Source organism: Buteo buteo, chromosome 9 (assembly GCF_964188355.1).
Source record: "Buteo buteo chromosome 9, bButBut1.hap1.1, whole genome shotgun sequence".
NCBI lineage: Eukaryota > Metazoa > Chordata > Aves > Accipitriformes > Accipitridae > Buteo > Buteo buteo.
The window spans coordinates 16085204-16112386 of record NC_134179.1 but is presented as its reverse complement, the minus strand read 5'-3'; the positions used below and the strand labels follow the sequence as shown (position 1 = coordinate 16112386).

General features: G+C 37.8%; 1 protein-coding gene across 2 annotated transcripts in view; it reads right to left on the bottom strand.

Moving 5' to 3' along the window:
* SPTLC3 (serine palmitoyltransferase long chain base subunit 3) overlaps window positions 1–27183 on the bottom strand; it is an 89379-nt gene that overhangs the window by 42277 nt on the left and 19919 nt on the right. Inside the window, exons 2-4 of one of the 2 annotated variants that reach the window (XM_075036779.1) lie at window positions 11297–11485; window positions 9695–9849; window positions 8623–8771 (exon numbers count right to left, since the gene is read on the bottom strand). In XM_075036779.1, the coding sequence (XP_074892880.1) occupies window positions 8623–8771; window positions 9695–9849; window positions 11297–11485 (493 nt within the window). Of the gene's footprint in view, window positions 1–8622; window positions 8772–9694; window positions 9850–11296; window positions 11489–27183 lie in introns of both variants that reach the window. The other variant, XM_075036778.1, reaches the window with a different exon arrangement.

Sequence of the window (27183 nt, the reverse complement as noted above, 5' to 3'; positions counted from 1 at the left end):
AAACCCAAAACCTGAATGACAAGGATTTTCAAAATGAGCCCTAGTTTTGAATTATTTTAATTATAATGGCAATATTGTAAGTGGTAAATGAGGTGTGGTGGAAGCAATACAATACACATCAGTACTGACAGTGGGAGGTTTGTGACAGTGATATACATTGAGTAGAGCTGATAAAGCATATCAGCTTGCATTTTCCCAGGTTTAAAGCAAAAGGGGTATTTATTTAATAAATTATGCAATTATTTAATCATATCAGAAGATTTCTCCAGTATGAGTCATTCCTTGGACATCAGATAAACTGCACCAATTATATCACATCTCTCCACAGGAGGAAACAAGGGGTCAGATATGCTCTGCTAGAATGAGGCTTGTCCACTAGTCATCCCAGCTGGTCACAGCAACCACCCCAACAAGCATAAACAGAACTACCAGATAGATGCAAATTTGATTCAAAGGAACTTCCACTGGCACAAGCTGCTACATTTCAAGCTACATAAGAAAGGCAGTAATTACACTGGTCTTCATTAAATACAACCTAAGGAGTATCAAGTCAGGTTATCATGGCCCTTAAAATGTCTTGTATTGTGCTGGATTCAGACCAGCATCATGATCTGGTGAATGAAAAGTGATATACTGGGTTTATTTTTATTAATACACTGTATACACAGATACCTTCTATACTTGCCCTATACATAGACATTAGATTTTTTCCCCATAGTCTACTTGCTCTGATTTTTATGCTGACTACAGCTTGGTTTGACCTGAGAAATGAGGATACAACTAAATAATGTATGCCATCTTACCAGGAAAGATTAAGACAAAAGGGAAAAGAGAAAGCTACCTCCATCTTTAAGAGACAAAATGGAATACTTTCTTTTGAAAGTTATTCCTCCCTGCTGAACAGTTGTATGCAATAGAGTATGGCAGGTGTTATTGTGTTTCAAGATTATATAGGTGTTATGGAAAGTAAAATCAAAGATCTTGTCAAAATTGGACTTTCACAATGTTAGCCACTTCCACAGATTCCTACACTTTTCAAAGCAAATCTGCCTCTTTTCAAAATCTGATGACCCAGGTCTCCATTAACTTGCTGTTGCAGTCTGGGGACAGGGAACATGAAGTACACTGTATTTTGGCAGGCTTTCATAGGCTTATGATGCTCTTGGGTTGAAAGTCACTGTCAGTCTATTAGACAGATAAAGCTTGAAAATGCACTTCCTGTGATCCACACAGCTCATTATTTAGCTTTGACACTTTCAGCTTGAACAAGGTGGTTTATGCCACTGGTTAGTCTGCCCAATACAGTCTTTCAGGTTCTTACATGCTAATGACATGTACTGGTTAAACTGCCAACACTGGCAACAGTATCCTTTAATAGAATTTTTCGTTTGGAATTCTGAGACCCAAAGAAAACAGGAAAATACCTGCTCTCTTCAAGTTAAGAAAAACCTGGAGGAATAAACTGATATAAGCAACAAGTCAATGAAAGAAAAAAGATTCCCATAAAAGCCACTTCCACATATGAGCAGCAACTGGGAATCCTATGGATCACTGATGTGACTCACAAAGGTGAATAAGAATCATTACGCTATGAAAATGATGGTTTGTCAGAGGTATTGTTAGGAGGGTGGGGAACAGAACAAAACACCTAAACTTCCCTGCCACATTTGAAACTTAAGGTCACAAACTCACTCTGGTAAGATATTTGTCAGAGATGAAAAAAAATCTTACTGAAACACATACACACTTTTACAAAAGCAAGATTGGACGAGTTATTACTAGAAGGATGAAGAAACAGAAGATAGAAAGTGTATTATTTATTTACACCATTCTACAAGAGCGGATGATGTAGATGGTCTCACTGTCCTACAGAGCCCACTGCAAGAGCAAAGCCTAAACTTGTAGAACGATACATATTGACAAGGGAGAGGGAGAGGACACAGTAATGTTACGGAGTTGCCTCGTTTAACACTGCATGTGCATAGGAGAGCCCCAAAAGAAGTGGGTTTTGAGGAAGTATTTCAAAGAAAGGAAATGATCAAGCTTTCTTAATGTTGCAACTAGCAGATAGGGCTTTCATATCACAAATATGCTGCGGGTGTCATAGATATAATGATGTACCTGTGTAATTCACTGATTCTCAGAAAAGAGCAGATTCATTTTAACAAAGCTTCCAGTTTAATTTAGATCTTCCAGTTTTGTTTCCTTTTCTCCTTTATAAAAACACAAGGCTAAAATTTAGTTTCAGTCCAGTCTGTTCATGCCAAATCCTGGATGGCAGCATCTTAAGTGTCTGGATATTTGCATGTACTTAGATAACATTATATATTGGAGATATATTTAGATTTTAGACAGGTCACACAACCCTTGGTTACTCCTGATGCCTTCAGTGCCACCTGCCAGAAGATGGACTGTTCAAAGCTTAATCATGCATTGCAAAGTATACTTTTGCAATGGTGAAATAGCAGGAAAAAGCTTGACCCTTTGATCATAAGTTGGATCAGTTATTTATGAGAGGGTAGGCACAAAAAGGAAAATTATGTTAGTAGGAGATCACAAAGAGAGAAAATTCCTCCCGTGAACTGTTTCCTAATTCATAGCATACACAATCAGAAAGTAGCCAAGATTATGAGATATATATATCATATATATATGTATATATACACACACACACATATATATATATACACATACACACACTAATTCTCATTTATGTGGCTGTATTTCTCCTTAGGCTCCTACTTGGAAACTGTAAATTATGGGAACTTTAATTCTTTATCTCTTTCTCCTAACTGAAAAATGGACCATTTATTTCTCAGTACAGTACTGAGTTTAAAATGAGCCCTGACCCCAATTAAAGTGCTTGAAGTAGTATAAAAGAAAGAACGGTCAAATAATTATTTTTACCTTCTTGAAATGCTTCTAGAAATTCATATTAGGCCTTAAAACCTAACAAAAGTAAGTGAAGGGGTTGGAGCTACTTTTGTAGTTTAAATGTTGGCACAGGTTTTCAGGTTTGCTTTTAAAAATCAGATCACAGTCAAATATAAAAACCTCTCAAACAAACAAAAAGCCCTACAACTGAGTGCAAGCTAGGCGTTAAAAGCTAATCTCCTAACCATGCTCTACAGAATGAATCACCCTGCAAGTGTTCTATGCAGGCTCCATCTTGTCTCTTGGTCCAAGGCATAATCACAGCAGAAGGATTTCAAAAGGCAGGAAACCTGCTTGGCTGCTTAAGTAGCACTAATGATACATTTGCTTCTGTTACTCACTTATATCATCTCCATAAGGAATAATGGTGAGTTAGATAAATAGAGCATTGGAACTACTAGCTGCTTGTGTGACAGCTCCTTCACTGCCCTAGTGCTAAGTCTGGGAGCATTCAGGGCATGATAATCTGCCTTACCTTAAAAAAAGTGTAACTTTACTGATTTTATTATCATCTGCAATCAGCAAGCAGGCGACAGTGTTAAATAATCATTTGCATATTTGTCCCTTATAATTTTAATTTATGTTGCTTAGAAAAGGCTGACTAAAAACATAAGAATGACAGGATGGGCTCAGACAAAAGGCTTGTGAGCCTGCCTCCCAACAGTAGCCAACTCCCACTCTAGCCATTAAAATACATTGATTTGCATGGGAAAAAAAGGACTTCACATTTAAGTTGTAATTCTTTCACTACATAGAGGGAATACATGCCATTTCAAATTGATTTAGATTCCTATTTGTTAGCACTTTTATTAAGCTAAAAAAATAACAGTTTTGAGAGGAAGATTAAAATAAATAAAACAGAAATAAAACATAGTATGGAGATTTTTTGGGGGTGGTTTACATGAAATTCCCTAGTGTTCAGAATACTCCAGTTACTTGAATAGCTGGTTTCCAGTTACTTAAATCGTTCAACATTTAAGAGTTATTGTCTCAGACCCAACATCGATTCCCAGAAAACAAAACTTCCTGCTTTTTCATGTCCTGATTGGTTTCTTGACTTATAATGAACTAGCCAAAGAAATAAAAAAATTTACTTTTTCTGCACCTGCAGGAGAGACTGCTGCTGACAAAAGCTGTTTTAATTTAGATTACACCCATGGTCAGTTTTGTCAGATATGGTAGGTGCAGATCTCTCTGTATCCTCCCTTGACACCTCACACAGTAAATGCAGCATCTTTTCCTCTGGCTTTAGTAAGTTTAACCTTGCCATTCTCAGATGCGCTCAGAATGCTCTTACCATTCTAGGTGAATGGTCCTGTCATTCCTTCCAGCCTGTCCCTCTGACCAAAAGGGTCATCATTCTACATCTCCAGCTGCTCCAAAATTTTCTGAAGGAACTTACTTATGCTTAAATTTTTGCTGCCAAGATCTTTCAGGGACTACTTCCATCTCATGTACCACACAGAATTGAAAAGTCTTTCACCTCTAAGCAGACCATGATATCAGTGTTTTTTGCTTTCTGCCTACCGTCTGCAAAAAACCACTTTCACACATTTACCCAAGCTACTGGTCTTAGAGGACATGCCCCAAGCATATGTGCAACTCTTGTCTTTTTAATCTTAGTGTCCTCAAAAACACTGAAAACAGCCAGGTTACTGCTTCATTAGTTCCTTATATGCTACCTCTTATCATAAATAATGCCCAACTTTATAAAAATATGAGTATGTGCATGTTCCTGACTCAGGCTGAATTTGTATGATGATTTGCTAGTCCACAGGTCCAGTATTAATGATTGTACAGCAATGGCCACAGGCCCATAAATAATAATAAAAATTAATACTAAAAAACTAATTACATAAAATAACGCTAAACAACTAGTATTAGATGCACTGTGCCAAACAAAAGGTCCTTTTTGCCTATAATCTTTCATCTGACAGTGGTCTTGTATCAATGTCTGGGGAAGAATGAAAGCAGGACAAAAATATATATAGTTGTATCCCAGCTTCTAACTAATTTCAGCATAAGGACATCCTGAATCAGAAAATAGTTTTGGTATTTCTAGTAACTATCAATGATCTCTCCTCTGCATGTGGCCAGTGTCCCCTGGAATGCAAAGGAATGTAAAGTTTTAGCATCTGCAGTCTTATTTGCAATGAGTTCCTCGGGTCTGACAGGCTCCAGTATGACGAGCTGCCTCCTGTATTTAGATGGAAACCTTCTACCAACTTCATACAACGCCCTGTAGATCTTGTAGTAGAAGAGATAATGAACAGCCAACCCTGACCACTCTTCCACGCCACACATGATTTTGAAGATTTCTATAATTTCCCCCTTTAGGCTCTCTTTGAGCCAGATGACAGGCATTTCTGACAGCTGAACACAGTTAGCTCAATAGTTCTTCATCCAGAAGCTGTTTGAGGCCTTTGACGATCCTTGTTGCCCTTCTCTGACACTTTCCAGTTCTGCTAAATAATGTTTTTGATGAGAACTGTACAAAGTACTCAAGACGACAGCAAACCACAGGTTTATGTAGTAGCATACTGAGGTTCTATGGTTGGCTTTCTGTTCACTTCCTAATAATTTCTAGTATTTGATTTGCTTTCTGACAACTGAACAACAAGCTAATACTTTCACAGAACTGCCACATATAACCCCAAGATCTTGCTCCTAAGGCATAATAGTTAGCTTGGTCTTAAAAAAAGGAAAATATTTTTATTTGAATTGAAAGTCCCACAAAAGCCTCAGAAATGTGTCTTAAATGACACTGTTGTGCTAAGAAAGTGATTTATTATTATTATTATTATAATATAAAAAGAGCATGGAATTAAAAATGGAGTGAAAAGCCTTAAATCTTCTTATGGAGGACAAATCCAGGAAGATCAGCCACTGTTTTTATCAGTTTCCTGTGCTTTTGTGCTTAAACAGGAATGTCTGTTCAAGTGGCATGTGCATTATTATTTTTGAGAAAGCATGAACAGGGCTTCACTGTTCTCACTGAAGTTAATTTCTGAATTATGTTTACACAGTCTTAAGTTACTTTTCTGGGAATGTAGAATAACTGGTTTACATTTAGCAAGGTTTAGCTTCACTAAGTTTCCTTAATAAAACGCCGTTTTGTAAAGATATAAATAATCATGTTAAAACATCCACATTAACTTATTCTGAGAGCAAAATACCTGCAACAACATTCTGATATGACAGCATTTTATACCCACTCCACACTCTGCACAGTTATGAGAGGAGAAGTTTCAGCAGAAGGCCACAAAGGGCAGTTTTGCCATCATGTATTCCTTCAAACATCACTCCAATTGATTTTATTTGTTTCTGTGTTTTTCCCCCCTCTCTGAAATCTTCTCAAAGTAGTGGAATGATCCTTCTCAAAAAGAGAGACCTATCACTGCTTTGAGAGAAATCTTGGTAAAATCCCAAACATGCAGGACACTTACATGCAGATAAGCAGAACTGTACTTTCAAAGTCAATTATCTTGAAATTATAAATATGTTCAAGTGCTTTCTTGGATTAGGACCCCACAGGAAATTTATACCCTTGGCTCCTACAGCTCACTGCATTTTTACTTGAAACCACTTTAGCTCAGCCACACAATAACAGCAAAGGTTTTGAAATGTTATCTGCCCAGGAACAAAACATTCTGTTCTATTTTTCTAGGATGAAGATGGCAAATGATAATTAAAAAAGGTAAGAACTTTCATACAGACCCTCCTACCTCTCTCTTGAAAGTATATGTGTATATATACTTAACTTGGATATAATTTTTCAAATCTGCTCAACAGTGAATCAGAATAGATCTGAAGAAGCACAAGAAGGTAAAGGAAAAAGAAAAGAGGGTATCCACACTACTGATAAGAAGCTATTTTCCTCAGGTCGTTTATACACAGTTCTTGGTGGTAGACAGGCTCTAACAGAGCCAGGGCCAATAAAGTAACTGTTGCTCAGAATTGCTCTGTGGAGCAACCTCTCCTCCACTGACTACACGAGCAAAGGGTCTCTATTAGCTGCCTAGGACAAAATGCTATGACTGATCATCTACACCATCTAAGCCATATCTTAACACTCTGCTTTCCTATTTTAATAAGTCTTGATGTCCAAGCCGCTCTCTGAAATTCACTCCCTGAAAGACTGATACTGACAAGACTTGTATGATGTTCTTTATTTGTAGCCCATTCTTGCACTGTGAATAGTCTAAATGAAGTTCATGGGACTATTTATTGTGAAAGCAATTAGTATGAATCTAAAACATTGCGCAATCTTTCAAGATAACTTTGAGTACTGCACAGGAGTTCAGATGAAGAGAAAGTCCTAGAAATCTGTATACATTGGCTCTCAAAACAGACTAGATTAAGTTAACCAATAAGATTTTTAATATTTGAAGACTGAACCAATCTTTTCATAAAGGGTTTTTCTGAGAATAAGTCAAAGTCATGCAAGTCCTCCATATAAAAAATTCCACAAGCAAAAGATAAAGAATGAGGAACATAAGGCATATTCTTTGACGTACTGAAAACAACTCAGAATGTTCTCAGACAAAATAGAATCCAAGAGAAAAAGATACAGAGAAATGTTCCTTCAATACCTGAGATGACTAGTAATGGTGACCACTTTCAAGCATGCAATTCAGGTTAAACAATATATTGCAGTCACCAGATGGGTTACCTACAAAAGGAAAGTAGGGTCAATCCGTAAGCCCTCTCTGAGTGGTGTCACTGGCATATTTATTATTGGCAAATCAAACAATGATGACAAGATAAGAAGCAGATGACAAGGTTTGCATTATATTTTGACTGGAAATGAGACTTTAAATAAAAACCCAAATGAAATACAGTATTTTTTTCCATAAGATTTCTAGAAGAAAAGAGTTTGCTTTGAGAGACACGGAATGAAAATTTTTCAAGTTGCTGGATGAAAAAAAAAGTTTATAAAAGACTTCTTATGCTGGGAAGCCTACTTTTTTTTTTTTTTGTCAGCTCCCAAGAAAGATCAAGCCTGAAGAGAAACCTCCCCTTGCATTTCTATGGCTGGAAATTGTTTTCTCTGAAATGCAGGCTGATTGCATGATTAGGAATGCAAGGCTTTGTGTGAAAATATACAATTGAAGGTAACACTACATGCAGCCTACAAAACAAAAAAGCAGATAAATCGTAAAGGACATATAAACCAAAAAAGTCACACGGAGCCTTCCTGAATTAATTCCTTAGAGGCACACTAGAAATTTCTATGTTGTGCCCATTAATGTCTCATAAAACATTACAATATATTCTTAGAACATGGGATAAAAAATAAAGTATGTAAAAGCTCATTTTACTAATCAGAACACTCTGTATGTGGTAATTGATATAAATCTGTGATGCAATTAAATTTGCCCTAGAACAATTCTTGAAGACTCAATGTTTATTTTACTTCTTTTTAAAAATAAGCTTGTTACCTCCATCATTAAAAATCCCAGGCCACTATATGACACATTTGTTTTTGCTTTTCCAAAAATCAATAACATTTTTCCTTTTAAAAAAATCCTTATGTGATAATGAATAAAACACAGCATCACTTTTAATAGTGAAACAAGTAACTGTTGCTGTGACTAAAATTCTCTAAGTATCCAATTCCTTCAAGATATCTGTAGGAAAAAGGATATAGTTACAGAAACTTTGGTGGCCATCTAACTGTTTACTCACCCATTTCCTGTCTGGTACTGCAGATTCCTGTCCCATATTTTTGTAACTCTATGGTCACAGTTTTCAAAGCATTGACATCCGTTTCTGCAAAGCCGAGGTAGTTATAAGAACCCATATTGATTACATTCTTGATAGTCCTTCCTGTAAACCTATAATTAAAGCAAATTTTAAAGAATAGCGCAACTTTCCCTCAAACCCCAAACAAAAAGAAAAGAAAAAAACGCCGAGTTTTCCTATTTGGGAATTTACAACCCTCATGCTTTAATGTCCTAAAAGTTTTTCAAGCCTTTCTGTTTTCCTGACTAAATACTGCATCCTGCTCAGAATATTTTCCAGATTCCAAGCTGTAGAAGGCAATATACTGGTATTAGGTGAAATGGTGCTTTTATGGATGTAAATAAATAAACAAACAAAGCCAAGACTTTATATAGGGAACAACATACAGACACTATTTTTTTTTCAAGCAAATTGTCAACAGCTTCTAGAACATCATGAGTGTTCACACACACACACAGAAATTAAACATGAGGAAAATGGTGTGGGAAACACTATGACACATTCTCAATAAGCTAAAATATAGTCAACCTACACATTGTCTATGTGGTGAATTTCCGTATCTATTTAACTCAGTAATGGTTGTGATACACTGAAGTCTTCAAGATGTAAACTGCTTAAAACTCACTGCCAAAGACTCACTGTGTAAGTAAGAAGCCACATTTATGCAATACAAGAAATTATGATTTAAATCCTAACCAAGGGGTACAACAAATTTCATTGCAATATTTTGACTAAAGGTCTGTTATAAATGTAGCATAAGCAGTCTTTCTTGTGCTGACACAGCCAAACAAACCCATTTGTGATAGAGTTCAGACCCTTCCGCACTGCATTTCCGAACAATACTCAGAAGAAAGGGTACAGATTATCAGCACAGTACTGATTTCAGAAAAAAATATGCTGATGTATATTAGTCGAGGACCTAGGTATAAGGGGCTAGATGCAACTTTCTGTGCTTTGCAGATGTATCAGGAGTACTCTTATGAAGATGACAGCTGCTGAGTGTGAGCTGACTCACCTAAATGTCCAGTTGTAATCATCTGTAACGCGTTCCATGAGGTCAAACTGTGGCCCTGGGACACTGCAAATTGGACGATTCCAATTATCCCTTATTCTCATATAGAGGTTTCTGGTGTAAAAGTTCTCAAAATCTTGATAAAGTGGCACAAAATCCTGGTTTGAAAACATGCACAGGGTTATGTTGCTAGGAAAATGTCTGCTTCTGTACCCAAGTCATTCCCATTGAAAAGGAAAAACTGATTCATTAATAACAAAGAGCTGTAACAGCCACATGTTCCTATGTCACAAACAACTCCAATCAGCAAATATCTTACTTTAATTCCCTTGAAATACAGTGTTGGCTTTTTTAGGGGGTGGTTTTTGTGGGGTTTTTTGTTGTTTTTTTAAAAGGTCAACAAATTGGCCTAATTCTCCAGTCCAATATTTGGAAAGTTGAAAATGGAAGAACTCATGATTCTTTCACTTGGAGAAACCAAATGCTACAAATTGAGCATTTTGCTATGTGTGGAGCAGATTGTAAAACTAGGATAAACAACTCATTATATTTCATTAAATGGTGGATACGTTAGATTAAAGCTAGTCCAGTGTAATTGATCTAGGCATTATCGGCCTAGACTGGACATGCAAACAGCCAGTAAAGACAACTAGTTTGGTTGACAATTGATTTCTATCTATGGATTTTACTTGGGAATTAAAGTAAAAGATATGTATGGAATCTAAACAAAGTTTTATATGAAACAGCAACATAGCCTTATTAGATACTGGATACAATAAACTGATAAAATAACATGGCATGTAGTTACATATGTGGGAGACTGGAGAATTAAATGAACACATAATCCATGGTGGATGGCAAAAAGATTTAACTGGCATGTCTGGAATCAAAATAGCTCAACAAATGGCCAAATCATTAAGTAAATTGAAAAGGATATTCAATTTTCCTCCATTATGCCAGGTGTTACTTTACATGATGGATCAAATTGCACAGAGAAGGAGGAGCAACAAAAAAAGTTAACAAAGTTAGAAGGCAATTGAGCTTGCTGACGTGCAAGTTTCACTGAGAACTATGTGGGATGAAAAAATTTCTAAGTCAGGACTTGCAAGAATTCAGGCTACATTCACTTTGGGCTGGGGCAATGATTCCTAAGTGCTCTGTGACCAGCAGTTCAGCAAATGTAAGTCAGCAATTACAAAGATGTATCGCTATGAAAGACAAATTAAGACAGCCAGATGGGACAAAGAAAAATTTGGGTTTAAGAGATTTGGGGAGATGATATATTTAATAATAACACATTTCTGAGTTTTCTTTTTCTGTGGATTGACCTAATACAGTGAGACTCTATTTTTCTGAGATTATTCTGACACTCTTAGAACAAGGTGAACACCTCTCTGGGTGAAAATTATGATTTTACGTATATACAGGTATGTATTCATACACGTGTTTAACTGTACTGCAGTGTGTGCCATTCCTCTCATCCCTATGCAATGTTCTTCTCTAAGATGAAAGTTGTCTGCCTTGTTGTTTCAGCAGATTATTGTACATAACTTGCAAGCAGGGGAAAACGCAGCTGTGGATACATAATGTCTTTTTCATACATACTTTTTGTTGTTCTCTCTCTGCAGCAACGTTACGTTTTTCTAGTCCCCAGGCTCTCATAAAATCTCGCAGGTAGCCAAATATTGTTCCCACTCCAAAACCCAGGAAAGTAAGAACAGCAACATACATTGGTGCCTGTTCAAAGTGCTCAGTAATTGTTTTTTTGTGGAGAGTTCCATTTGATACGCCATTCTTCTGAAAATATAGAAGAGAAACTTGTGATTAATACATTTCATCTCATCAAAGCTTAGATGTTGGACCTCTAGGCAAATCTTTTTCTCTAACACACCAGAAATTAGGAAAGACATTTAGACCTCACACTGCCAGCTGATGCAACCTATACCTGAAGAGGAGGACTTTTAACACTGCAGTTGTTACTGATCACTACAAGTATCTTCCATTTTCTCTCCTCTCCACCAATGTCCTCAATTGCAGGTGTCTTCAACACCACTCCCTTGTCTATTTTGAAACATGAAACTTATGAAAGATTGGCAACATATTATTGTGTAATTGGACAATTATTTCAAAGGTGATTAAATGGAAACCACAATACTCTGTTCTTGTGAGACAGAGCTATAAAAAGGGAAGGGCAGCATTAAAAACTCACCTACACTGTGCCTGACTCTGCTTCTAGAAGTCTTGTGTAACCCATTGCAGCAACTAACCTATATACAACAAATCCTGTCTAAAATAGGGCACCTTTAGTATGTTGTTCTTCAGCTCTGAGGAAGTATCCAAAACAGCTATGATCCCAGACTTCTATTTCTGTTCTGATTTCACAAATGCTTTTAGTCATATCTTCAGTTACCTCTTCCATACTTCTAGGGCTACTTAAAAAAAAAAAAAAAAAAAAAGAGGAGAGAAGAGATACACAGACACCCTCCTTGTTGGAATTAGTGACCCTATTGTGAGCAACTTTTCGAAACTTACAACCATGTGTGGACAAAATATTTTGTCTTGAAAATATTCTAAAATTTCCATTTTCAAATTAAAGCAGCTAAGTTTTTCAGTTGCAGTCTTCTCAAATCAACTTATATTCAGTAGGGTTATCAGATTATTCTTTGGAAGAGAGGCAAATCCCTTCTGCAAAATATGATGACATTTACAGTTACTTTCTAGTAACAGCCAACCTGCCAATTAAAAATAACAAAATTTAATCCAGAAAAAATAGTGCCCTCCTTAAAAAAAAAAAAAAAAGACACAAGACATACATTTTTGAGCATATTATAAAGTAAGACTACCATATGAAGAAGTACCAGTAATACATTGCTGCCTGTGGGGTGGATGAACTAAAAAAGGTAGATTATCTATTTACGTAACGCAGCAAGCTGAAATAGAATAATCATATTAAGAACAACTGCAAATTCACTGTACTTGTCAGACCTAGAGCATTATTGATCTTCATACTGCTTTAAAATGCCTTTATCCTCAAAAGATATTGATTTCAGTAGTAACTTGCTGTCCTATCCTGGATTCACAAAGTTTTCTTGGGAGAGAGAGAAAAAAAAAAAAAAGGTGTTGGGCACAAGATAGAATATAAAGATTTTGAAGGAAACCCAAAAAGGAAAAAATTGCTGGTAGGGCTGAACAGAAACAGATTTAGACTTTGGAAAAACTTACTGCCCTGCAAGGGAGAAGGAATGCAGGGCTGGCTCTTACCATGTGAGCGTAGACCTTTGAAGCAATGCTACACATGCATTCCTACCTCAAGCTAATTGGTCTTTTAGGGCAACCTATTTACCATGAAAAACGTTTTATGAGGATGAGTTAAATACATGGTCAAGTCATATTTCACATGAGCCACAAGAGCTGTGTGCACACAGTGACAAGATAAAGTATTTATTTCATTAAGGATTAAGCTCAGTCATATAACCTGACCTTTGCCATGGGCTAAGAGCATACTTATGGTCACCTATGGCAATTCAGTTGACATCGTAGCTTGTCAAGCTGTGATGGATGTGACAATGCATCTGAGCCCGGAGGATAGAATTAGCATGATGATTCTCTTTATCAATTTTATTAAGAAACACTTTGTTGTTATATATCTTATTGGTAAAGGAAGAGGGAAGCCCATATCAGACTCCTGCATTGCAAAACTCTTCTTCCACAGTAAAACTAGTCTGTTGTGGAACTCTCATTTCAGCTGCTCCTGTTTTATGCAGTCAGTATGACATATGTATTTAAACATGTAATCACTGTCACCTACTATCCTTAATACAAACAGATTGTAGTAAATGGTGTCAATAGTAGTAAAGTACTAAGAATGCAGAGTCAGATAGTGACCCATATTCTCCAGTCTATGAATGATGAAAATCAAGAGTCTTCAAACAGTGCAAGGTTAGTACAAAGCTGGGAGAACAAATACAAGAAAATACAGTGACATCTTGTCTAAAAACTAAAGTGAGAAAAGCAAAGAGCATTTCATCCATCCCTAGCATCCCACAAAAAAGTAGAGAAAGACCCTCAGTATATAATCCCAACTTCCAGCAACTGGTGGCTTTGAAATCTCATGAGCCTGTGTTATCACTTTAATAGTCATCAAGGGATAACTATGAATTTGTTCATCATTTTTGAACCCACAAATACTGTAGAAATGAAGAATTGTGAATTTTGATAATTGATCTATTTTGTAAAAAAGAGTATTTCCTTTTTTTTATAATAAAATTGCCTGATAATTTCATTTGACAATTTACTTTGACCTCTGTTGTCCAGCTTTCCTACTCAACCGATTACACAACTCATAATTTTCTGTACTTAAATGACTTCTGCCTCTCCATTTGTCTCTTCCCAAGCTGAAGAATCTTAATCTATTTAATTCTAGCCTAGTTTAGTGTCCTTGTCCTTACACAGATTTAAAAAATAAAAAAATCTGTATTTTAATGCTCAACTTTGTCTTCCTTCTGCAAAGTTCAATAATATCTTTTTGAGATGCAGAGGAAGGGAATTAAAATTGCATACAACACTTGAGGGCATAGTATGGATTTATACATCTGCGAGTGATGCTTTGTCTTGTTTTCTTTTGCTTTTTAAAAAATTGTTTACATTCTATTTGCCTTCTCGCCACAGTTCACAGTTTCAGCAATATCTCTTATGATTACAATGTATCCTTCCTCAGTTGCAACAAATACCTAATTTAGAGCACACTGCTATTTGTGCATTCTTAGGATCATTTCCACCTCCAATTCATTCATTGTTTTTTATTTAGTGACCTGCAATTTTGTCTACTGTTTTGTCAGCATTACACACTACCAACGAGAACTTTCTGCAATGCTTGTTGTCCAGAGCTTATTTTTCACTACCCTGAAGAATTTGGTATTGTGAACGCATATTGTCACCTATTTCTCCTCATTCCTTTTTCCACACCATTGGTGAAAATGTGAGAGAGCACAGGTCCAATAAGAGATCCCTGAGGGACTCCATTTCCTGCATCTCCCTAGTCACCTTTTCAAAAATAGTATCTTATTTGTAACCTCCCCCATTTCTCTGGCAAAAGGGCCAGCTTAAGCAGCAGCCCAGAGTTACTCAGCAATTTTATGTTTGGCTTCCTTTAAAAATCTCAAGTAACTACCCTTCGTGATATACTAATCCACATTTTATTGGCTTGTTATGATGGGTTAACCCTGGCTGGATGCCAGGTGCCCACCAAAGCTGTTCTATCACTCCCCCCTCCTCAGCTGGACAGGGGAGAGAAAAGATATAACAAAGAGCTTGGGGGTTGACATAAGGATAGGAGAGATCATTCACCAATTACTGTCATGGGCAAAACAGACTCAGTTTGGGGAAAATTAACTCAATTTGTTACAAATCAACCAGAGTAAGTTAATGAGAAGTAAACCCAAATCTCAGAACACCTTCCCTCCACCCCTCCCTTCTTCCCGGGCACAACTTCACTCCTGGATTTCTCTACCAACCCCCCCCAGTGGCACAGGGGGATGGGGTTTACTGTCAGTTCATCACACGTTATTTTCTGCCGCTTCATCCTCCTCAGGGGGAGGGCTCATCACACTCTTCCCCTGCTCTAGCGTGGGGTCCCACCCACGGGAGACAGTCCTCCACGAACTTCTCCAACATGGGTCCTTCCCACGGGCTGCAGTTCTCCATGAACTGCTCCAGCATGGGTCCTTTCCACGGTGTGCAGTCCTTCAGGAACACACTGCTCCAGTGTGGGTCCCCCACAGGGTCACAAGTCCTGCCAGAAAACCTGCTCCATGGGCTCCTCTCTCCACAGATCTGCAGGTCCTGCCAGGAACCTGCTCCAGTGCAGGGTTCCCATGGGGTCACAGCCTCCTTTGGGCACCCACCTGCTCCGGCATGGGGTCCTCCCTGGACTGCAGGTGGATATCTGCTCCACCATGGACCTCCACGGACTGCAGGGGGACAGCCTGCCTCACCAGGGTCTTCCCCACGGGCTGCAGGGGAATCTCCACTCTGGTGCCTGGAGCATCTCCTCCCCCTCCTTCTTCACTGACCTGGGTGTCCGCAGGGTTGTTTCTCTTACATGTTCTCACTCCTCTCTCCGGCAGCTGTTTCTCTCTGTCCCAACTTTTTTCCTTCTTAAAAATGTTATCACAGAGGCGTTACCACTATCACTGATTGGCTCGGCCTTGGCTGGTGGCGGGTCCGTCCCAGAGCCGGCTGGCATGGGCTCTCTAGAACACAGGGGAAGCTTCCAGCAGCTTCTTACAGAAGCCACCCCTGTACCCCCCCCCCCCCCCCCCGCTACCAAAACCTTGCCACACAAAACCAATACACTTGTTTTAGAAATTCTGCTGGCATTCCAAATCAAAATAGTTTCTCAGTAGTCTGCCACAAAGTAAGTATACTTGCCAGGCACAAACGCAAGGAATCTGTTAATACAATGTAAAGACACCCAACGCATAAAGGCTATAGATGAAATTCAAAATGAACGGATGTTTTGCCATGGAGTTTGACAAATCTAAGATTTCATTGACTTCTCAGAAATCAAAAACACAACCAGGATATGCAACTTCTGTGTGTGGAGTCTCTGCTTAGCTTATTAGATCATGCTGTCTTGTACTCTCTTGATACCAAAGGCCACACTGGCAGCTCAGCCTTATAACTCTGTAGCACATAGTTATAGAGAACCTGTGTCAACAGATTTGGCAGCTGCCTTAAACCACAGCTGCAAATTGGATTCCAGCAAGACACTCACAGCAAGAGAATTCCTGGGCAAGATTTTGATGCCAAGGAAGTCAACAGGAGTGATGCCAATGCAGTAAAGTCAGCTTTGAGTGCAATACCTCCTAAATCCCCATATTCTGTAGTTACCCAAAGTATTTTGAAACTCTTCCCTAATGAAGAATCCCCTCCTAAACACCTTCAGTTTTTAAAATGGAGAAATTAAGACTAATAACAAATGTAACAGTGCTATTAGAATGGGCATCAGTATAAAATACTGAATATAATGGACACACAATCTTAATCAAAATAGCTTGTTCTAATAATAATGTAAACTAATCTCAAAGTCTGTTAAGCACACTCCTGGTAACACCTTTATAAGGAAAAGTTACCAAACATGATATTTGCATTAGGAAAGAAAAATAAAAGTTAGCTATGCAATATCATGAATAATACTTAAATATTTGTTCATACTACCCTTAAAGAGAGGAGAGAATTTTTCATTGCATTTAGGTCCTGCAGCCTCTGGAATAGTGCTAGTTGGCATGAGCCAGATTTGTATCAAGGGGAGAGCTTAGAATTGAACAGCATAGACATAGTGTCACGGTGCTAAACCTGTGTGCTGGCCCTGATTAACTTACTAGCTAAGAGGTAACCACTTACGCTGGCTTAAGTTAGGAGTAAACCTTTGTGAGTTTAGTTGCATCAAGGAAACTGAGACCCGAGAATTCATGTTTTCATGCAAGTCTGTTCTGTAGAGACAACATAAACTCTAAAGAAATCCAGAAAACCCAATCTGCTTTTTGAAACCTCTCCTTAATTAAATATTTTTTGAGCTATTATGGCTACTTCCAATACAGTAGCAGTAGCTGCAGACAGCTATATCCTTGAAATAAACCTACTGGGAGAATAATAAAGTCTTTGTCTTTAAATATAAGTTCCCTGCTAGGAAAAAAATCTGATCCAGAATTGGATGAAACTTCATTTTACTCTCCTTCAGTTTAAGAAGAATGTTTCTTCTGTTTCTGGATCAGATTTTATCATGTTGTTGCATACAACCTATTAAAAAAGCCATGCAAGTTGGCTGAGATATATAAAGCTTCCAAGACAGATATATATGTGAAAAGAAAGGTGTTGAAAACTGTGAACCAAGTGACTGCCTCATTTGCTCAATATCTGCCAGATTTCAAGATGACACTGAAGTCTCGAGCAAATTAGGACAGTGCATTGCTACAGCTAAAAACTGATGGGAGAACAGACTGATAATCACTGATGCAGTATCTGATTGCTTGCAGATGGTTTGGTTCTAAACAGATGTTTCCTCCTTAACATTAGAAGAAAACATCTGGGGCAAGACCCTAAATGTAGGTGATTTTAGATGTCCTAGGATGTGTGAGACAGCCACATGGTGATGACAGGACCTATAGAGGTCTGTACCTGTCTGGAGCAGAAGCTGAAGATGGAGTACTGCAGGGTTCCATTTTAGCTGTGAGAAGGGTATGGTCTGGCTGAATCCCACTCAGAGCTTGCCACTGGATAGTCACAGTCTGAGGTGGCTGATGTGCAGTTCTGTCCCCTATGGATCATTGTCACCAGAAGGTTGGGTGTCAAAGAATAATACTGTAAGTTTCTATGCAAACCTACTAGGTTGACTGCCATAATTATTACATTTTCCCCAAATCACCATACCTAGGCATCCATTAGAGACTGGGGGATTCTTAATAATTGTGTGCAGTCCCCAGGAAAAGAAAAAAGGAAAGTAAAATTATGAAAATCAGAAGTTTCCTATAATGACTATACTATTGACACATTGAAATCACTTCACAAATCTCTTCAGTTACTGGCAATGATATCCTTTACTTTAACCACGTGGTTTCTTTTCTGTTACAACACATTTCAGATCTTACAGGCTCAAGTTTCTAAGATGTAAACCAAAAATGGCTACATGGGGAATTCATAGCTTACTGAGCTATACAGACAAGACTTAAATGAAAAATGTTTGTGAAACTTATATGCCTAGAAGGTGCTAAAATGATGGTTGCAGTCTCTTGCAATGTGACAAAGCCACAAGAAGGTATAATCTTTACACAACACAAACTATAAATAGCAACCAAGCCAAAAAACTTTAGTTCTTAGTACTGTGTCTGCAGAATACTTGTTTAGCCTGATTATTGATCTCTGCTGAAGTTTCAAAAAAAATATATACTTGGTAGTAAGGCAATCGATAAGGACTAAGAGTAAAATTTCCAAGACTGTCCAGGAGGTTTAGGAAATATAAGACACCTTCAGAATAATTTAGGAATCCATGTGCTGTTGAACTTGCTGGAGATTTAGAATTTAACAACTCAGGAACTCTGAAGTTTGCTCCCTGTAAACAGTATTAACTGCTGCTTGTTCTGTTCTGCTACTTGAGGTTTGTGTGAAGGTCCTTCATACAAAGACCCTTTGTATTGGGTCCTTTCACCATACTTTTCACAAGCACCAGGAAATGGCTTTGGATTTGTTAATCAACTGTCATCTAAATACTGACTAAAAACTTGCAGCCTCTCTGTACAAATATTCATGAAAGCGTACTACAGGGAAATACCAATAAAGGTATGAAAAGACAGGATCTTCACCTTCCAGACTTGCACCATTTTTTGTCAAGCACAAGTGAAACTCCAACTTATTCACCTTATAATAAATTCTTTTAGCATCAAATAATCAAGTCCTGCAATGCCGACTGTGACACTAATAGTATGAAAATACAGAAGTGAATGACAAGCACATTAGACATATACTGTTAAATAGAAAACATTGTTATATAATTTGGAAAACAATACACTTACTATACAATTTTCAGACTAACACTTTACTCTGATGCTAAAATGATACTTTGGAGTGCAACATAGGAGGTTGGAAGGATGCAGAAGACTTACTCATAAATAATGTTCAGAAAGAAAAGAAGTTGGTAAAAGTCTAGAGACAGCAGTGGCAAGAGGTCCAAACTAGAACAAAGATGAAATTAGAACATGCACATTTCATTGTATTAGTTTTGTAAGTTTTTATGCAGATATTTATATTCATTCAAGAAGTCTCTTAGTCTGGTATGTCAGGGTATGAATTTCTAGCCTGGCACACACTACAAGAAATGTGCATTCTGGCATCAGTGAATGCTTATTTGCAACTATTAAGTAAACTGTCTACTGTGTGCAATTTTTGCAAAACCTATAGATAGGCACATCTTCTTCATAACATTTCATCTGGTATGAATTTAGTCCAGCAAGCAGAACAGCACATTGCAGAACTGTCAAAAGAAAAGCCACATATATCTCTTCACAGCACAGAAGCTTAGAGGCATGCACACAGACTCAGGACAAATGCCAGTAGCAAACCATGAAAATGCAATGTGATGATGGGGACAAAAATCTAAGAAAACACTACTTTGAACTGTAGGTTTCAGAAACGGCAGTATAAACCATAACAGATACTATCCAATACCAACAAACTAAGGCACTTACATCAAACAGTACATGGGAGATAAAAAAAAAATTGCATAGTAAACTCTTCTCCCAATGGCTTTACATCTGTACATTGCAAGCAATAGCAAGAAACATTAGAAAGAAAAAGGAATATGTATGCCTGATACAGCTATTACTCTGTTCACCATCACTCCCAGAAAATTCAAAATGGACTCAACTCAACATAACTAGGAAGGCATGAGGCCAAAGATGGACCTTAAGAATTTCAAATTATTAGAGACAAAACAATGAAGTTCACTACTCAGAGAGATACAAACACGAGAAGGTAGTTCCTAACCTTACAGCAACTACAAAGTAGAAAGCCAGGCACACTGAATCAGACAAAAGAACTGGATAAAACACACAGGTTACAGCAATCCTGACATAGTTCATAGCATCACGTTGCAGCAAGCGTTTGCTATTATTTCCAAAGCTTATAGTAAGCTACAAGATTCACACTGCCTGGCCTCATCAGAATATCTCCTGATCATTCAAATGCTATGGTTTTGGCTTTAAGAATAAACAAACAAAAAAACGTGATGATGAAGTGGTATCACTTCAAAGGCTGTGAGTTTCTGCACATCACTGGTAATGATCTAATCCAGGAAATTTCTTCCAGAAGTTATTTAGCATTTAGAAATATGTTCTATAGGTCTCATATACATTTTTGATAAGAAACTAATTTTTGTTGGGATCAAGACTGTAACTGAATGGAAGGATACCTGAAATTATCTAACCAGACTGTTAGTGATTTTGCCCAGTGTGGATTCTGAGCTAAAATCTACATGAAGCAATCCACCAATTCAATTTCCCTTGTAGTGACTTTGCAAAGAACACTGGAAAATGTTTTAACTAGCATCAAATTGCTCTCCCTGCAAAATTCCCTCATGAAGAAAACACTATAGGTGAACAGACAGATCTTATGGACTAACTTGCATAACTGAATCATCATTGGATCCCAGAGCTTTTCCCATTATATAGTACAACAACTTCAGACAGGGCCAGGATTTTGCACAGGTGACAAATGGAAGCAGTTTAATAATGACACACATATCCCCTGTCAGAATGGATGTGTCCCTGGACTTTCCTGGATCACACCATCACAAGCTTCAGTCTTAATGTGTTAAAACTTCGGAAACAGTCTCAGGCCATCACTGGTTCCTGAGATGACAGCACCAGTTTTGATGAAGACTTCTGGAAGGCTTAATATATCAGGTCCCTTGTTAAAGTATCACAAATGTAATTTACAGCGTTCACACTTCCTATCTGAAAGTTGCATATCGTTAGAATAATTTGCACATTATTCTAATTATTGTGAGAGTTATGCACAGGTTAAGTTAAACCAGTGTGCCCTCCAAGACATTCCTACTATTGCAAGGAGTAACGTATCATATTTTAGAAAGGTGACAACACAGAAAATCATTGCCAATTTTGTTAATGCAATCAGAGTCTTAGCTGGATTTATGCTATCTCTTCCAAGGTAATGGGCTACTTTTAAATGATATTTAAATACAGATCTCTTGGTATACCATGGACGGAGAGGAAAGAAAGAGATATGAAATACCATAATCAGAAAATTACCAATTTAATGATAGGGAAAGCAGAATTTCTCAAGAACAGGTGAGAAAGAGGCAATCAGGATTTGTGTTGCTAGTTTTACAGGTAGGGGAATTAAAAACTCAGCAGAAAGATGACTATTTGGGTAGACAATGTCCTCCTCTGAGCTAGGACATTTTGAGCTTAAGCATCAAAAAAGAGCCCTAGGGGAAAAAAACCCATTCCGAATAAACTCACTTATTGTATAGCACGTAAGATTTTAGGACAGAAGAATTCAAGGAAGATGAGGGAGACAGCCATTCTATAAATGTGCCAATAGTCTCACAACGCATCACAGTGGGAATAAAGTTGAGAAAATGAATAGCTTGACACCTTCAAACACAAAAGAAGCTGTCTTAAGCAAGAAGACAGGAATTCATTTAAACAATAGTTAGGCAGCTTGGTAGCAGTGCCATAATTAATTTCAGATGGGCTATACCCAAGCCAGCATCAGAACTGGCATACATGATCAAATCAGTGCACTGTTGAATTTAACATCATGACAAGGGCTGCAACCCACCTATCCTCAAATTATCTTGCGAGAACCCCAGAAAGTTTACAGAGTAACCTGGATCCACCAACTTGTGCCCTAATGCAGAAAAGCTATATATTTTAACAGATGACAACCAATTACTTACTTTAGATTTTTTTTTCCCCATCTAAAACTCTACAGAAACAGTAACATCCTTCTCTAGCTATTTTTTTTTTAATTTGGAAAATAGCAAGAAAAGGTGGTTTCAATGTGTCATGATTAAGTAATGGCCACCTCTATACCTATGAGGAACTCACAGGTGGACTCCTCCACGATCCCAGAAGTGGTACAACTGTTCTGCAAGAGGCTGCCTCTTCCCACTGACTTCAATTTCTGCCTTGTACAATTGGAAAAAATGATCTGGGACTTGATGACTTCTTAATGTCTACTTAATTGTAATGATATTCATTAACCATTATTAAATTGGCTAATTCAATCTTAGAGCTCAAAACAAAATAATTGTATTCTATTTCAGTTGCTTGAAGATTAATAAAAAATAATCTAGAAATAAATTGTTACATGATTTTTTTTTCTAGTGCACCATACATTAAAATACTCTTTATAAGTTGTTCCAGTAATTATGTAAGTCATAACACTGACAATGAGAATGACTGGCTTTCTCTCATCTGACCCTTCTGTAACTATCAGGTTTGCAGAAATCACCCTTAAATAAACATTCTCCTCAGGTTTTATAGCAGTCAAGATATAGGCAAAAAGGAAAGTCCTCACCCCATCATGCACTAATTTTCATCAGTAGATCCACATCTACCTAGAGGCAAACACCTAGAAGCTGCGGTTCTTGGCTGAAAATACAAGGATTGGGAAAAAGAAGCACACCAGAAATTCAAGAGACACAAATCAGGTGCAAGAAAACTGAGGGAAAGGGGTGACTGAAGCATGTTTTGTTGGTTCAGCAAAGGAAGACATCTTTTCAAATGCATAGCAAGAAGCAAAAAGTCAGTTGAATTAGCCTTTAGATTTGAACATTTTTAATGTGTTTTCTAAGAAAGCAATGGCTTATGCCCTCATGTTACCCCTCTGTCTGCAAGTACTCCTCTAGTAGCTTTTGAGCTCATAGACCAATTTCAATCAAATCTGATGGAAGAATAGAGGTCTTCAAGATATGAACTATCCTGAGAGCTTCAGGAAAATCTGACCTTGATAGTATGAAGAGATCCAAATCCATGTGCTGAAGGAAAGACAGTAACAACTTGGCTCTTCAGCGATTCTTGGAGCGAATTACACAAGCACAAGTGTAATGACCCATAAGCCAGCATCTACATAGCTCTGAACAAGGTTCAGCACATTCTGTCTCTTGCCCGTCTGGAATATGAGGATGTGGTACGCAAGTTGGGATGTTCTGGGGTGGTAGAAGATGCTGGACATGAAATATGATGAAATCAGGCTTCATTAGACCCATTGCTCATGGAAAAAATAGTTGTGGACATTTCACAAGCCTTTATCTTACCTCCAATTATTTCTTCCCATATTGCTGTAGGGCAAATTAAATAACAATACTGAAAACATTGCTACACCTTGGAAGTAGTTTAAGTAGACATTAGGGTATCTTAACTCAAAGTTTTCATTTATACTGATCATAAAATGGTAGCAATCAAGGGACTCAGGAAAAGCAGGAAATGGAACAGCAGAATAACAGATTTCAGGAGAGCACAACTGTACTCAGAAATTGCAGGCAACTCTATAGGAAGTAATATTAAAGCTAAAAGGAGTTAGAAAAAAAAACAGCCATCTCTTACGAAAGTAATGTGAGGGCAAAAGGACAAACCACTCTAATACTACTAAGCAGCATGCAGGTCTCAGCTGAAGTACTCCATCCAGCTTTGGGCAATGCTTTTTGAGAAAGAAGAGGTGAATCAAATGGAGGGAGCTGGGAAGAGAAGCATTAAAGTCTGGTCAAGTAAGTTATGAGGAAGGAATGAAAGAATTTTAATTGTCTGGTCTAAAGAGAAGAGAAAATCCTAATGACAGCAGCCTAAGAGTCTTCAAACATGTAAAAGGTAACTGCAAGACGAAGAGAATAATCTATGCTGTGGAAAGCATCACCATGCTTAAATCACAGCCAAGGTCATCTAAATCAGACATTAGAAAGAACTTTCTACTGATAAAAGCAGTTAAAGATGAAGCTAGAGCAATGGAGGTGTTTAAGATGGGTATAAACAAACCTTTGTCAGGAACATTTTATGTACAGTCAAAGCTAATATTGTTTAGCAAAAGCTATCAGAAGGCAGTGCTGTTAGTCTCTTAACAAAATCCCCAAACAGAGTGGCACAGCTTATGGGCTAAAAAGTTCCAGAATAGCCTTCAAGATATTCTAGCATAAAACTAGGCCTGGATAAAACTGAGTCTGCCTTGTTGTAAAGAAATGGACTAGATGACATCTCAAAATAGTTGATACACATTTTGCACAGAGTGAAATGCAAGCAGATAGAGAGAACCTCTAAACCACGGATGCCGGAAGAAGGAAGTAGAAATACTGAGTTTCTGTTTAAAGTTAAAATAAAATTAACATGACTCTGGCTTTTGGCAACTGTCCATATCTGGAGAATTTAAATTTGTTCAGCACACTTTATAAATCAGTGAACAAAGTTCTGGCTAACAAAGACTGTATAGACTTTTTTTTTTTTTTTTCTTTTGTGGCCACACAACCCCCCCTGTTATCTCTACCTCACTAACATCTTTATGTAACACCATTCTACTATACCAGTCCTCTGAGAGATATGATAATGCTTCTCTGACTTTTCTGTTAGGATAACACTTCTGTTCACACATCTGTGCCTGTGCTCCTAAATTTAGGAAGTACCGAGACAGACCAACAGTAGCTGGCAAAGCAAAGACTAGGCAGGACCATCTAGAAGGGATGTGCTGAAGCTCTGATCAACCATACACTGTCCTGAGCTACCTGACACACTTTAAGAATGACAGAAGATGCCTATACACCAATCTTATTTCTCAAATATGACCATTGTCAACAAAATCCAAAAGGAAGGCTCTTTCTCTCTCAGAAAGGAATGTAGTTTTAAAGCCTATTAAAATGCGAAGATTCTAAAGTACTAGTAAAACAAATAGTCTCGTATTTCTGAAAAAGTTGTTTAAAGTTATACATGATAAGCAAGTCACAGTAAAACTTCACAGAGAAGATAAATAAACCTTTTTCAGAAGACCTCATGTTTCACCTCTACCCTTCCACATCTGCAAAAAAAAAAAAGAAAAAATTACAAACCTGAACAGAAGATTAACTTTGTGCCCTTCTATTATGGCTGCTACAAATATATTTGTGTAATGAGGCAAATAACGAGCAATGACGAAAGGTGCAAGTGTCTACTACTGCGGAAAGAGATCTCAAATTTATTCTGACAATTTTAGTTCATCTAGTAACTACTCTGAGAGGGTGAACTACATACTTACATCCTACCATTTAGCAGAGAAAAATAAATTTACTTCTGAGGAATGTCCACATGTGCAAAGTAATATACATGATCTCACTAGCACGTCCCATGGTACAAATCAGTTGATAAAGAATTAATAAAGTTCAGTTACAGTGGGGGAAAAAAACCAAACAACCTACCTGAGGTCTCATGCACATAAACAAATTTCAGACATAATGCTTCACAGTGAATTCTGAAACAATACTAATATACTCTGATAACTCCTTGTTTTACATTCTTTCCCATGCCACAAGGAAGGAAGTTCTGCACTCCCCTCATTCTCATATAGGAAATTAATCATCCTAAACTGAATTAAGAAATTTTATGTGCCTATCCTGACAGGTCCCTTGTGGACTAATGGAATAACTTTAACCTGTGTAAAAAATCAGTTGATACAAAATCAAGAATGACAAGAGGGACATGCAGATTAACCATCATAATTCAAGAATATATCCCTTTGGGGACCAAATTCATACCAGATAGTATGGCTGTCTCTTCCAACCCCCCTTTTTTCTTCATTTTCATGGATCAAAGCTAATCTCTTAGAGCATAACAGCTGCTGGAAGATAAAAAGTATAGTAAAACACTATTTGCAGTTCCTACATCTTAATTTTTTTTTCTGCATTCTGCTCAGGAGGAAGAAAGTGGAAGCTCTTAGAAAAAAACTCAGGTAGAGCTGCCCAACAGCAGGGACTCATGAGGTAGAATCCAAGGTCTGTCAGTTGGGGAATATGGCTAAGGCACTGTGAGCTCCAAAGAAAGCACAACTCAGCACTCAGGAAACGCAGCTATAGGCACCAGCACAAGGCCCCAAAGAAACTTCTAAAAAAGATGAATCTTGCTTCCAGAAAAACAGAACTGTCAGCTGCAAAGGCTAAACTATGTAATTAGCTTGAGTTACCTGTTTAAATAATTGCCTGAATTATGGGAGGACCTGACGTTTCCAACATTGTTTCTTACTCTTCTCTTTAGCCAGGAGTGTTTCCACTCCAGGCTGGCAGGAGATCACACATAATGCCCTCCACTGCCAAGCTGCACTCCCTATTTTGCAGTAAGTCAGTCTATGTGGCATGTGATTTCTGCAATGCCTGAAGGCAAGGTCTTGCCTCAGTGACATGCAGGGGCTCCTGGCACACAGCTTGTACAGGAGCTTACCAACTGCTTTCTGATGCTGAGTTTTCCAAAAGCAAGACACCTTGGCAGTACTTTCCCTCTGCAAGAGGTAGTGGCCCTGCAGTTGGACTCAGCTCAATCAGAGCAGTGGTCTGGCTTGAGTCTCGTCTACATCCACACAGAAAGAGATGGCAGTTCATATCCCCATCCGGTTATAGAGTCTAATCTCTGAAGCGTACTATAAGCTCTAGCTTTAAGTCAAGTTAAAAAAGAGAAATAAATTAGAAGTTTCTCCTTTTGTATGAAAGGAATGTTAAGGCAGTTCAGACTAAGCTCAGTGCTCAGTATAGCCATGCCCAATGGAGCTGTTGTGTGGAAATGATATAGAAATGTACAGTGGAAGGCATTGACTTCCCTGAGGGACCTTGAAAGGTACCAACAAAAAGTTATACCCATTTCAGAAGAGTTGGAGAAAAGCATGCAGAGAGATTAAATCACTGCATGTCAAATACTCTAAAACATAAATTCTGTGTTCAGGTAGTTTACTTACAGGTTTGCCTTGCC